Source organism: Piliocolobus tephrosceles, chromosome 18 (genome assembly GCF_002776525.5).
Source record: "Piliocolobus tephrosceles isolate RC106 chromosome 18, ASM277652v3, whole genome shotgun sequence".
NCBI classification, from domain to species: Eukaryota; Metazoa; Chordata; class Mammalia; order Primates; family Cercopithecidae; genus Piliocolobus; species Piliocolobus tephrosceles.
In genome coordinates, this window is record NC_045451.1 from 36,184,373 (window position 1) to 36,199,163 (window position 14,791).

At 44.7% G+C, this 14,791-nt stretch overlaps 1 protein-coding gene across 1 annotated transcript in view; it reads left to right on the forward strand.

Moving 5' to 3' along the window:
• Positions 1–12,291: 12,291 nt before the first annotated feature.
• PSTPIP2 (proline-serine-threonine phosphatase interacting protein 2) overlaps positions 12,292–14,791 on the forward strand; it is a 95,666-nt gene continuing 93,166 nt past the window's right edge. Inside the window, exon 1 of the mRNA XM_023207618.1 lies at positions 12,292–12,446. Coding sequence (XP_023063386.1) covers positions 12,414–12,446 — 33 coding nt within the window. The 5' untranslated portion in view covers positions 12,292–12,413. The remainder of the gene's footprint in view (positions 12,447–14,791) is intronic.

Below are 14,791 nucleotides of genomic sequence, written 5' to 3' on the forward strand. Positions count from 1 at the left end.
TTTTATTATTTTTCTTGTGAATCATTTGAGAGTAAGTTACAGACATCTTGACACTTCATCTCAGAAATTTCAGTCTTGGCTGGGTGTGGTGGCTCATGCCTGTAATCTTAGCACTTTGGGAGATCGAGGCATGTGGATCACATCAGGTCAGGAATTTGAGACCAGCCTGACCAACATGGCAAAACCCCATCTCTACTAAAAATACAAAAATTAGCCGGGTGTGATGGCGGGTGCCTATAATCCCAGCTACTTGGGAGGCTGAGGCAGGAGAATTGCTTGAACCCGGCGAGGAGGTTGCAGTGAGCATACCACTGCCTGAGGGAAAGAGCGAAACTCCGTCTTAAAAAAAAAAATTCATTCTCTTGTACTCTAGCCTGGGTGACAAAATGAGACCCCCTCCCCAACCTTTTTTTTTTCTTTATCTTTTTATCTTCTTTTTTTTTGAGACTATAGTCTCAAGATAAAAGACAGTCTTGCTCTGTCACCCAGGCTGGAGTGCAGTGGCACGATCTCTGCTTGCTGCAAGTTTGGCCTCAGCCTCCCGAGTAGCTGGGACTACAGGCACCCGCCACCTCGCCCGGCTAATTTTTTTGTATTTTTATTAGAGACAGGGTTTCACTGTGTTAGCTAGGATGGTCTCGATTTCCTGACCTCGTGATCTGCCTGCCTCGGCCTCCCGAGGGGCTGGGATTACAAGCATGAGCCACCGTTCCCGGCCAAGACCCCCCATCTTAAAAAAAAAATTCAGTCTTTGTTTCCCAAGAGTAAAAACATTCTTCTAAATAACCACAATACCATTATTATACCTAAGAAAATTAATTCAGCAATATGCACTTCATATTAACATTTCCCTAATTGTATCCCAAGCTTTTATTTTTTTTTTTGAGATTGTGTCTTGCTAAGTCTCAAACTCCTGGATAAAGCAATTCATCCACCTCCCTCTGAGTAGTTGGGACTACAGGCATGTGCTACTGCCCCTGGCACCACTGCGCCCGGCTTCCTAGAATCTTATAATGGTTGTCTTTTTAAAACCAGAGTTAAAGCCACATTTACCTATGACATTTACTTTGTGTGTTTTAGTCTCTTTAAGTACAGATCTTTGAATACCCCATTCGTCGTCGTCGTGTTTTCTGTGACTGAATTTTTTGAGGAGTCCACTAGTTGTCCTACACAATATCGCATTTTGAATTTGATTAGAGATTCAGAATTAAGATAAACATTTTTGGTAGGGACACATGTGACAAGATACATTTTTTTCTTTTGTAATAAGTATTCTTTTGGGTAATACTTTGGGATTTGTGAATATCTTGTTCCCCAAACACATTTCACTGAATGATATAGCATATATTCGATCTTTCCTGAAGTAGTTTTAACATTGGGAGTTATAAAATGGTGATTTTATACTTATTTTCTCCATTTAATGGCTGCATTCTTCTCTCAAAGGAAAGCTTTCTTGTATCAGTGTAGACTCACAGGTTTTTAAAAAATTCAGTGTATTGCTGGGCGCGGTGGCTTACGCCTATTATCCGAGCACTTTGGGAGGCCAAGGCGGACGGATCACCTGAGGTCAGGAGTTTGAGACCAGCCTGGCCAACTGGTGAAACCCCGTCTCTACTAAAAATACAAAAATTAGCTGGGCATGGTGGCAGGCGCCTGTAATCCCAACTATTCGGGAGGCTGAGGCAGGAGAATCACTTGAACCCAGGAGACAGAGGTTGCAGTGAGCCAAGATCGCATCCACCGCACTCCAGCCTGGATGACAAAGAGAGACTCCATCTCAAAAAAAAAACAAAAAACAAAATTCAATGTATTATAACATCAGTTAGATTTTGACAGCAGAGAATGAAGGTCAAGAGCATTCTTGACCTAGGTAGACCTAGCTGCATACACAAAGGAATGAAAGTAGGAACATAGTTTATTTTGGGAACAGTGACTTAACCTGCTTGCAGTATATGGATTATATGTGTTAAAAGAAAAACTTTTTAGACAAACTTAACAGAGTTTAATTGAGCAAAGAACAATTCTTGAAGTGGGCAATCCCACCAGGTCCAGAATAGGTTCAGAGCAACTCCAGTGCTGCTGCATGGTCAGAGACAATTGATGGGCAGAAAAAGGAAAAGGATGTAACAAAATGGAAGAGAGGTACAGAAACAGCTAGATTGGTTGCAGCTGACATTTGCCTATTTGAAACGATTTGAACAGTTGGCTGCCTGTAACTGCTTGATGCATGGCTGCTGTGATTGAAACTCACGTACTTGTTGCAAGAGTAGGTTGTAGTCTGTTTACACATCCAGTTAGGTTACAACTCATGTATGGAGAAACTTAGGTCAAACTTAAGTATGGAGGCAGTGTTAGCCTAAACAATTTCCAATTACCCTCTTGTGGTCAACCTCTTAAAACTGACATTTCTCAAAATTGAGATGTTGATCAAAACTTTAGGCATTGGTGTCACTCTGTCAGCATTGTATATGTATTTATTTGGTCTCAAATCCCACTGGGAAATAGTGAAAACAGTGGGCTTTGTAAGGTGGGTACAAGGATTACTGTTCCCACCTTACAAAAGTGGTTTACTGTTTTGTAAAGGTTAGAGAGCAGATGAGACTTCTTATGTTGGAATCTCCTGTTTTCAGGAGCCAAAACAACAAAACCCCCTGATCTGTTGTGGGATATATCTGCCTCCTTTAAAGTTTCAGTTGTATTATGTCGCATTTAGCATGAGTTACTTCATTTTGGTTTGGTCTGGTCTCTTAGGACATAGTGCACGAGCTCAGTCCCAAACAATGGCCTCCTATAATTTTGTTTACAATTCCCCCCTTTTGGTCAGGTTCTCACTTAGGTGACAGTGTGACTAAAACATAGGGCATTTAGTGCCACTCCCAGTTACGTTTTGGGTTTCCAATCTCAGCATATCATTTATAGGTTACAGTGTTCTGATGGTCACATTTATTTTTTTGAATATTTTCTCATTCCAGTCAAAGGCCATTTGACATTCTGTGAATGGCTACATGCAAACATTGAAAACTTTTGAGAGAATACAGCACAGCAGGGAGACTACTATTATGACTATCAGGAGAATAATACCAATAATTTGGGGTAAGCTCCTTAACCAGGGGCCCCATGAACCAAGCCAAGTAAAATCAAATAGATCAAAGAATGAGCCAAATGAAGAGTCCACTCATTTTAACCAAGCAACCTGTTTGTTAATCCTCTGCAACTGAGTCTCTATAATGCCTGATGTATTCATCCATGTGCAACAAGAAGTGTTATCAACTGCACAGATTCTTCCCTGTTCAGCCGGTAGGTAGTCTAGAGCAATTGTGTTATCTAGTACAACTCAATTTTTTTCCTAACCACTAGACTACTAGAGATCTAGTACAACTTACTTTATTTTTGAGACAGGATCTTGCTCTGTAGCCCAAGCTGGAGGGTAGTGGCCCAGTCATAAGTTTATTGCAGCCTCAATCTCCTGGGCTCAAGACATCCTCCTGCCTCAGCCTACCAAAGTGTTGGGAATACAGGCACGTGCCCCCATGTCAGGCTAAGTTTTTTTTTTATTATTGTTTTTAGTAGAGATGAGGTCTTGCTATGTTGTCTGGGCTGGTCTGGTACTCCTGGGTTCAAGGGATCTTCCCACCTCAGCCTCCCAAAGTGTTTGGATTACAGGCGTGAGCCACTGCTTCTGGCCTAGTACAACTTTAGAGAGATAATTTAAAGAAGTCTTTTGTGTAAACATAGCCTTTTCAGTAGCATTTGCTATAGAGCCTATTATAAATGATACATTTTAAATCATGGCCTCATTTACATTTACTCCAAGCCATGGAAAAAGGGACCTAGTGAATAATGCCCATACAGAATGGGGAAGGCCTCCTGACAATGTCCTCTTTAACCTATGATGTAAGTTAAGAGAGTGGACCAATGTTGTATTTCTGACTGATGATGGGACAACAAATATACCATTAACATTCCTAGTTCACATTGGCCCTTTGTCTTCTATCCATCAAGGCATAAAGTTGCCCATGTATAAAGTCGGCTGCAAATTCTTCCACAAAAGTATACCCCATGGGGTGCACAAGACCCTTTTTCCATCATAGAGGCATAAGCAAGAAAAAAGTTAATAGCTAAGAGTCATATGATGGCAGAGAAGTCTTGATCTGTGATCTTGGGAAGGCTATCCACATCTAGGATGCCATCTGTCTCTGGGGAGAAATTTACCTAGTTAGCTTTACCTTAAGATTTTCATTGGGTGTACAGTAGTAAGAGTCTGAAGTCCCTTCTAAGTTGTGAGATTACAGATCTAAGGTTTGAGGTCCTGAAGTTTGGCTGCAGTGTGTTTGGAAAGGGAAGTCTTTCTCTGATGGTTTCCAGAAGACCCAGTGTCCAGGTTCTAGCTCATAAAGCGTTTGATTGTCCTCAGTTGACGGATCATGAAAAGGTTCCTTTACATGAAAAGCTTCCTTTACATAGTAAAAATACATTTTGGCAAAATGCATTAAAGCCTCATAGCATTTATCAGAGTTTAGGAGCTGAAGAAACATAAGTTTCTATTATTAGGAGCATAGGCGTTCCAGTGATTATTTCATAAAGGATCAACTTCTGTTTTCCATTGGAAATGGATCTGACTGTAATCAATCTGCAATATCTTTGACCAGTTGATTCAATCAGCTTTGTATACTGCTTTTATTTTATTCATTTATTTATTTTTTGGAGATAGAATCTCTCTGTCACCCTAGTTGGAGTGTGGTGGTACAATCTTGGCTCACTGCAACCGCCACCTCCCAGGTTCAAGCAATTCTCCTGCCTCGGCCTCCCAAGTAGCTGGGATTACAGTTGCACACCACCATGCCCTGCTAATTTTTGTATTTTAGTAGAGAGGGAGTTTCACCATGTTGGCCAGGCTGGTCTCAAACACCTGACCTCAAGTGATCCTCCCGCCTCGGCCTCCCAAAGTGCTGGGATTTACAGGCGTGAGCCACCATGCCTGGCCTGTATAGTGCTTTTATATCTGTAATACTTCATCTAGCTGTTTTGCAGCTTGTCCAGTGAAACAAGTACCTTTGTCACTGGTGATTTCTCTGGACATGCCCCATGGGGGAGAGAGATTTCCCAATAACCCTTTAGCTACTGTTATAGCATCAGCCTTCTTGCATGGGAAAGCAGAAAAGAACCAGAAAACGTGCTCTGAAAATGGCAATTCAATGAAATCCCTCTGTAAATGTTTAGCCCCTCAGGTAGCAGAAATGTACCTGAAGTTTTGATTGTCTTCCCAGGATTATGGGATGGATGTAACAAACCAAATATTGGTCATAAACCATTTTAGCGATTTAGGACAGTCACCACACACACACACACGCATACTCATTATTTGGATTATTTTTAGCCCTTCCATAATGATCCGTAGATTGCAGAGCTTTTAATAATGGAAGCTTTAAGGACTCAGGGAAGACCAGGTGGCCATCTAGGCTCTCCATGAGTCCATGCTTAACACTGAATTTATATCCTCTTTTTAAAAATTTAAAAATATTTTGTATAGCTGAGGTCTCACTATGTTGCTCTGCCTGGCCTTCAGTGATCCTCCCATCTTGACCTCCCAAAGCAGTAGGATACAGGCATGAGCCATCATACCTGGCCTGTATCCTCCAAAATACCAATTTTGTTTCTCTAATTCAGGTGCATAGCACTATTTATTAAATGGGCTATCATAGGTAATATGATTTGGACCGTAAGTGTTCATTCAAATTGCATATATAAACAATTTCAGTTCTGGCTAATTTGGCATGAACATATGCCAAATTATTTTCTTGATATTCATTTAGTTTTTATCCTGCTTGTATTACCAGTTTCATAAACCAGGCAGTCTCTTCATTAGAGTTCTGAGACTTCTTATGCAGTCCAAATAATATGATCCTAAGTTACCGGAAACCTGTATTCAAGAGTGCTTGTCAAGGTCAATTCCATCCTTTCCATGAATCTCTTTGAAGACACACTTTAGGATTTTACTTGCTTGCAAAGAGCTTTTAGAAAATGCATTGGATCTAAGCACTTAACTGTGGAAATGACTTGAAATGGTCACAGTTAAACACACAGTTCACAAATAAATTTGGTTATTTCTGTGCCTATAATAATTTAAAACAATTACCATAATTACATGATAACATACCAAGGCATATGAGAATTTTAGGGATCTAAAATAATTTTGGAATATGTATAACAACATATCCATAAAAACGTAACTCAGGGAGACCAGCCTGACCAACATGGTGAAACCCTGTCTCTACTAAAAATACAAAAATTAGCTGGGCGTAGTGGCATGCACCTGTAGTTCCAGGCTAAGGCAGGAGAATTGCTTGAACCTGGGAAGTGGAGATTACAGTGAGCCGAGATCATTGCAACTGCGCTCCATGGCACTCCACTGCATTCCTGCCATGGAATTTCTAAGTGGCATGGCTAGTTCACTGTATCAGGGCATTCTGACAAGAGTATGGGTTCCTCCCCAAAGCAAAACCTGGACTTCAGCTAGCAGTGTTAATGCTGTGCGTGGGTGGCCACTGATGGGCAGAGAGGAGACACAGCAGTGACTCACAGATCTGAGTTGCATGGGAATCTCCATTCAGACCCAGGGTTGGGGTCTGGGTTAGGTAGGAACTCCTGCCACTTGTTGGTGACATGGCCTGAAATAGGGCTCCGAGATTAGTTTATAAAGATAACATGGCCTCTGCCTGAGCTGCTTTCTCTCTCAGATCCCTTGCTCTGGGGAAGGCAGGTTGCCATGTTGTGAGCAGTTTTATGACAAAGCCCATGCCACTATGACGTTTACCTCAGGCAAACAGCCAGCAAGCAGCTGCAGACAACCACAGGAATTAGCTCGAAGCAGATTCTCCAGTTCCTGGTGGGGCTCGGGCCTACTGCAGCCCCACTGACAGCCTGCCTACCACTTCATGAGTTACCCTGAGCCAGACTCGCACAGTTCTAAAATCCCTAGCCCTGAGAAACTGTGGGCGATAATACATGTTTCTTGTTGTAAGCTGCAATTTTTGAAGTAACGTATTTTGCAGCGGTAGGTAATGAGTACAGGTTGGGTGGGATGATTTCTTACTTTTTGAAGTCAGCAAGTCCTTGTAACTACGAGATAGGTTGGACTGCTCCGAGGTTCTTCCAAGGCACATCTGTGTTGCACTGATCCTGGATGGGGAAGGGATTTTAAGCAAAAGAAGCAATGGAAAAAATGACAGAGGGCGTCAATACATAGGGTTGTATAAACATGAAAACTGGGCCCCGCAAAATCTAATTAAATACAAATTAATTTAATTCAGTTAAATCAATGTTTATTCAGCACCTATGATGTGCTAGATAGCGTGCTAGGTCGTGAAATACAGAGCAAGACATGTTTGCAACAAAAATGACAAATTGGTTAAAAAAAAAAGCAACAAGACTTTTGACTGGTCCGATGGTAGTGGATTATCAGAACTTATTAACATTATTGTCACTAAAGTTGATGTACAGTCCCCCACTACTAAATTTGATTGGCTTTAAAAAAGAAAAAAAAACTAACAAAACTTCTAGAGATAAATGGACAAAGGACAAGGACAATTCCCAAAAGATGGCATAGCCTGAAAAAACATGCATATGAAAAACCTGATCAAGTAGTGATAAACCATGCAAATTTAAAGCACTAGAAGGTTTCCATGATCATATAACAAGGATTATGAATGATGTTATCCAATGTTTCTGAAAAGGCAGGGACACCATTGTACACTACTGAGAGTACAGACTGAAACAACTTTTGTGGAAAACTATTTGGTAATATATTTCAAGAACCTTAAAAATATTTATATTATTTAACCTGTAATTCCACTATGAGTAATTTCTTTTTTTTTTTTTTTTTTTTTTTTGAGATGTAGTCTCACTCTGTCACCCAGGCTGCAGGACAGTGGCGTGATCTCAGCTCGCTGCAACTTCCGCCTCCCAGGTTCAAGCGATTCTCCTGCCTCAGACTCCCAAGTAGCTGGGATTACAGGCACCCACCACCACACCTAGCTAATTTTTGTATTTTTAGGAGAGGCAGGGTTTCCCCATGTTGGCCAGGCTGGTCTTGAACTCCTGACCTCAAATGATCCACCCACCTCAGCCTCCCAAAATGCTGGGATTATAGGCATGAGCCACTGCGCCTGGCCTCCACTGTGAGTAATTTTAACAATGATTTATATAAAAGATATTTATCACAGTAATATTTCCAAAAGCATTAGGGAAATGCTAAGTACTTATTGGTATATCCGATTGATGGGAAGTTGTGCAAAAATTAAAAGTGATATTGATGAGTTTTCTTTGGGTTTATAATAAACTCACAGAGTATAAATTCTAAGGTCCAGAAGGGCACGGGATGAAAAGTAGGGCTCTCTTCTGCTCTCTTTCTCCTCTCTCTCAGGCCCCCAGACCCCCACTTCAGAGGGGACCATTGAAAGTGTGTGTGTGTTCTTTTTTCTTCTCACTCTAGTGATAGCTTATTTTGCCTTTTGTTTTTTACTTATTAATATATCTGATGATTGTTCCATATCAATATGCAAAGAGCTTCCTCATTTTTTATGCTTGAATATGACTTCATTGGATCGATATATGACAATATATTGAGCTAGTAATCCATGGATGGACATTAATTATTTCAAGTATATTTTTCCAAAATAACCACACTGCTGTGAATAACTGTATCATATTTTACTTTGCATATGTAAGAATATACTTGAAGGGTACGTTTTTTGACATGGACTTATTGGGTCAAAGGTAGGGGCATTTTACATTTTGATCACATGGCCAAATTTCTCTTCACCGAGATTTTTATTTTATTTTATTTTGAGATTGAGTCTCACTCTGTCGCCCGGGCTGGGGTGCAGTGGTGCAAACTTGGCTCACTGCAACCTCTACCTCCCAGGCTCAAGCGATTCTCCTGGCTCAGCCTCCTGAGTAGGGGGGATTACAGGCGCTGTGCCACCTCTGCCCCGCTAAGTTTTGTATTTTTTGTAGAGATGGGGTTTCACCATGTTGGCCAGGCTGGTCTTGAACTCCTGACCTCAAGTGATCTGCCCGCCTCAGCCTCCCAAAGTGCTGGGATTACAGGTGTGAGCCACCCCACCCAGCCCTTCACAGAGATTTTCAATTTTTACATGCAAGATTGTCTGCTTATAAAGTGGCCAGCCATAGGGCTATCAAACTTTTTGTTAGAAAAAATATATTTAGTGATTTTAGAAAATACTTATGAAATATTAAGTTAAAAAGCAAGACTCAACATTTTATATACAATAAGAACTTACTCATGCAAATATATATTGTTGAAAGAGATTATGCCAAAATATTCACAGTGATTATCTTAAATATATGATTTGTCTTAAATGTATTAAATAATTTCATTATTGCCGGGCGCGGTGGCTCAAGCCTGTAATCCCAGCACTTTGGGAGGCTGTGACGGGCGGATCACAAGGTCAGGAGATCGAGACCATCCTGGCTAACACGGTGAAACCCCGTCTGTACTAAAAATACAAAAAACTAGCCGGGCGAGGTGGCGGGCGTCTGTAGTCCCAGCTACTCGGGAGGCTGAGGCAGGAGAATGGCGTAAACCCGGGAGGCGGAGCTTGTAGTGAGCTGAGATCCGGCCACTGCACTCCAGCCCGGGCGACAGAGCAAGACTCCGTCTCAAAAATAAATAAATAAATAAATAAAAATAAAATAAATAAATAAATAATTTCATTATTTCATAATGGCTATAATAATATTGTTTAACTTTGTTAATGTCTTAGTATGTTTTCTGTTGCTTATAACAGAGCATCTGACACTGGGTAGTTTATAAAAGAAAAGAATTTGTTTCTTACAGTTATGAAGGCTGAAAAATCCAAGGTCGAGGAGCTGCATTTGTGCGGGCCTTCTTGCTGGTGGGGACCCTGTGGCACAGGGCATAACATGGCAAGGGGGTTGATCGTGCTAGCTCAGGCCTCTCTTCCTCTTCTTTTTCTTCTTCTTCTTCTTCTTTTTATTTTTTTTTTGAGATGGTGTCTCGCTCTGTCTCGCCCAGGCTGGAGTGCAGTATCACGGTCTTGGCTCACTGCAGCCTACGCCTCCTGGGTTCAAGTGATTCTCCTGTCTCAGCCTCCCAAGTAGCTGGGACTACAGGCATGTGCCACCACACCCAGCTAATTTTGTATTTTTAATAGAGATGGGGTTACATCATATTGGCCTGCCTGGTCTTGAACTCCTGACCTCAGGTGATCCACCTGCCTCAGTCTCCCAAAGTGCGGGGATTACAGGCATGAGCCACTGCACCCAACCATCTATTCCTCTTCTTATAAAGTATAAAGCCACTGGTTTCATCCCCTGATAATCTATTAATCTATTAACCCATTAATCCATGAATGGGACTAGTGACTCTCGAGACCCAATCGCTTCTTAAAGACCCTACCTCTCTCAAAACTGTCTCATTTCAGATTAAGTTTCAACAGGGGGCAACATTCAAACCACAGAAGTTAGTAAAATATCCTAAATATACCCCTTGGATATAGCACACACTTTGTCTTTTTACTCACAATACCTGCCCCAGAGATGAACTTAAATGTTTGAGGAATGAAGAATATTTTCCAGCAGCGAGGATGACCATTTACAATTACAAACTTTGTCACCAGATGGCGGAAGCGAGTTAAAATTCAGGGAGCTTAGGGTCTGAGTCGCGAAAATCACGCACAATGTACTGTGAGAGCTTGTGAGAGGTTCTAATAACTTAACAATTATACATGTATTAAACATGAAAATGTGACAATTAGAATTGCATCTAAACTATTTTCCAGAATATTTAAAACTTCTAGGAAAAACCTTAGTGGTGTCTCCAACTCTCCCGCTTCTGTGTCCCCAGTTAGTGCCATTTCTTACCCCTGCAGTTAAGCCAAGATTCCTACTGCCTACCATGTCCTCTGCTGCCCCTTGATGGTTCTGCCAGGCTTCTCTGCCTTCCTTCTAACCTCACTGCTTTCAAAGGATATGAGCAAGTAGGTAAATGAATGCATCCCTTGGAGATGCTTGGAGATGCTTGGTGGCTGCAAGTTTTTGCAGTTGTGGATGACTTTATTGGGAGTTCATCTCAGTGGCGCTGGCGGCAGTATTATGGAGCAGAACTTGTTCGAGGTGCTTCACATCACTCTAGCAATTGCCCTTTCACTGTATCTGGGCGTAACTAGAACTTGCTCCAGGGGTGAACGCTTGCTTCTGCAGGCTGGGCTGGTGCCAGTCTTGGCAACCTTGACCTTTATCCTCCCCTCCTCGAGCACCTATTCCTCTGTCCAGGATGGATCTGCCCCAGGAAGGATGTCTGTCTTTGCCTCTGTTTAGAAGGGCAGAGCTCTAACCTTGAGCTCTTCATCCCTTAAATAAACTGTGATCTTGGGCAAGTCATTCAACCCCTCTGGGCCTCAGGTTGGGCTTGGGGCCTGTCATACCAGGTAGTACTTTGTCATAAGTCCTGCATTACTATTAAAAGTAATGGCAAAAACCACAATTACTTTTGTACCAATCTAATACAATGCAGAGAGGGGCTTTATTTGTGAGGGTGGAAGAGTGGAGGGAGAAGAAGGAATCTTAGGAACCTCTTGCTGGGGTGGAATGGGCAGGGAAGGGTCTTGCCTCCTGAGAATGGAAAGGGAGTCAGGGAGCAGCTAAGCTCCTGGAGGTCCTGTTAGGACACCACAAAGTGACTAGAGTCAAGGGGAAACAGCAGCGATGACCTCTCCATGACATTTTAGACTAAAACGTGACCCCATTCATTAAAAACACCCGCAACATCAAAAAGTAAAATTAAAAATGAAACGTGCCCCAGGGCCAGATCTGCAGCAGGTGCCGGTGGGGCCCGCCGTGACGCGCCGTGACGCCAAGGCGTCTACACCTTTAGCAACTGCGGGCGTTGTGGGCTCCCAGGCCTTCTGGAGCTTACACCGGGTCCTCGCGACCACTATCTGATCAGATCCCTTCTATCACCCCGCAGAGCCTGGATTTCATTCGGTCCAGGGGGTCTTGTGGACAGGAGCCCAAGCCAGGACCAGTTATTTCCAATCCTCAAAGGCTTCCAGGAGGAGGCAGCTAGCTTCGGGCTGATATATCGATCGTGGCCTGACGCTGTGGGGCTTTAAATGGACCTGGGTCCCGGCGCTAGCTGCAGCCCCTCGCCGGGTGAGCGCCACGGGTCCCGCCCAGGTCCCGCGCGGGGAGCGCAGAGCGCAGACGGCGGCTATCGCAATCGGGAGTGGTTTAGGACCCGGGGGCGGCTTCCCTGCGCGAGTGTGGAACGCCGAAGTTGAGCCTGCGGGGCCGCGGGCAGTGGCAGTCAGGCCTCCCCACGCGGTGCCACCTGCGGCCCGGCTCTCCTCTGCGCCCCCACTCTCGCCGCGATGACGCGCTCACTGTTCAAGGGAAACTTTTGGGTAAGTTGTGGGGCCGACAGCGGATCGCGGGGCTCGGGACCCGGCCCGGGCGGGAGGCCAGCGCGCGTGCCCGCGAGTCCCGGGGGCTCGGACTCCAGGGCCCACCCTCTGCCGCCCGCGCCCCCAGCAGCACGTGCTCCTGAGGACGCAGAGAGCCGAGACACCTTAGAGTCAGGACATCAACCCCTCCTCTCACAAGCGAAGCAGAGACCCTTAGGGAGGCGAGACCGGTCCAGGGAGAGTCTCTGCCGGCCCCTGGAGCTGAGCCATGAGAGGATTTGGGGATCTGGTGTGGGGGCTTGTGAGCTTTGCCGGGTTGACAGCAGCAGCTGCCCCCCCGGTATCTTCTTTTTCAGGAAACGTACAGCGTAGAGGGCTTCCCTTTGCTGGAGCTTGCCCTGTCCGACAGCCCTGTTTCCTGAGTTCCCTCCCCAAGCCATTGCCCCAGCCCATCCGTTCCAGGTCCCACAGTGGGCTGATGGTGTGGGAGACCCTATGAGCTGGAGGGGGAACCCCAGCCCGGTAGGGCCAGCCCAGCCTGGAGGAAGCAGGTCTGCCTGTCGCCCTCCTCTGTCCAGTCCTCTTCCCTCTGTCCTCTCACTCCCCAGGTGCCCCTCAAGGTCCATGCCCCCTCATTCAGAGGATCTGTCCTCATCCCTTTAAGACAAGAGCAGGAGGCCGCACACCTCAAAATTGCCCGCAGCTGCCAAGGGGCCCTGACTCCTTACCTAGGCTCCTGCTTGCCTCCCACCCAGGTAGCTTCACAGCTGCCTAGATGGTCCCTCTACCCTATGTGGGCTGCAGGGTAGAGAAACCTGCCTGGGGACCTCAGGGACACAGTTTAGACTCTGCCTGTGAGTCCGTTCACTGGAGTTTGTGAGGTCCTCCTGGGGCACTGCTCACCCTAGGGTGCAGGGTGGTGGCAGCCTTACAGAGGAACCAAGGGCACCACAGCTGGCTCTCACAGGAGGCTTGCGAGTTTTTCAGGTAGAATGGAGGACGGTGGAGTCCCAGGGCAGGCCCTGTGGGAAAAAGGCTCTGTATAATGCAATCTGGAGAATGAGATGTGGGCCCCAGAAATAAGGAAGTCAGCAGAGGAACTGGTTTGTGGAGACAGAAGGAGAAGGAGGCAGACGTGATACTAATAGTATGTAGTTCAGGCACAGTGGCTCATGCCTGTAATCCCAGCACTTTGGGAGGCCGAGGTGGGAGGATTGCTTGAGGCCAAGAGTTTGAGACCACCCTGGACAACATAACCAGACTCCGTCTCTACAAAAACATCTTAAAAATTAGCTGTGCATGGTGGTGCGTGCCTGTAGATACAGCTACTTGGGAGGCTGAGGCAAGAGGATTGCTTGAGGCCAGGAGTTTGAGGTTGCAGTGAGCTATGATCACATCACTGCACTCCAGCCTGGATGACAGAGTGAAACTTTGTCTCAAAAACAAACAAACAAACAAACAAACCCAACCTAACAACACAATCCTCAGTATTTAGCCATAGTTGTAGCACTGGCAAGACCAAGGCCAGTAGGGTGCTAAGCCCCTTCCCACCAGCCTCCACCTCTCAGCCCTATGCCAGGGATGCTGGATATAGGGAGGTCTTAGTGGAGAGGGTGACAGGGTGAAGACAGGGTTCCAGGCTGCAGAGTTTGTAGTATTTTAATATCTTCACAGCCAGTACAAACATGTCAGTGAGGTCTCTCTAATGTCTGGTGGGTGACATGCTGGGTTTGAGGGGCTGGTGGAGATGGCCCCGCACCTTGGGAAGGATGTCCAGTTTTGAGAGCTCACCTAACAGCATGAAGCCTCTGAGGTGGGCTGTCTGGGTTTGAATCCAGTTCTGCCCCTTACTAGCTAGGTGACCCTGGGCAGCCTGCTTCCACCCGCAAGCCTCAGTTTTTCTGTACATAAAAATGGGGATAATAACAGTGTCTACTCCATAGGACTGTTGGGAGGATTAAACTTGAGAGTTTAGTACCGTACTTTACACACAGAGAGCACCTATAGTTGCCAGCTATTATTATCAGCAGCAGAGGTGACAAGTGAAAGAAGTGAGTGATGGTTATTCAAGGAGAAAGAATGAAGAGATCAGAAGTCCACAAAGAAGCTCTCTTAGTGAATGCCTCCATTGATGAAGGAGGAGAAAGGGGACAGAGAAATAGAAAAAGGGATGAATGGATACAACCAGGAAAGAGCTATCACAGCCCCAAGAGAGGGACATTCCAAGGAAGGTGAGAGGACTGTGGTCAAACATGTTTGTACATGTTCCTGAAAAGGTATGAGTCAACACACACTTCACAAATGAATGTATTTAAATGCTTCATGAAAATGTTTATTTAAGGAAA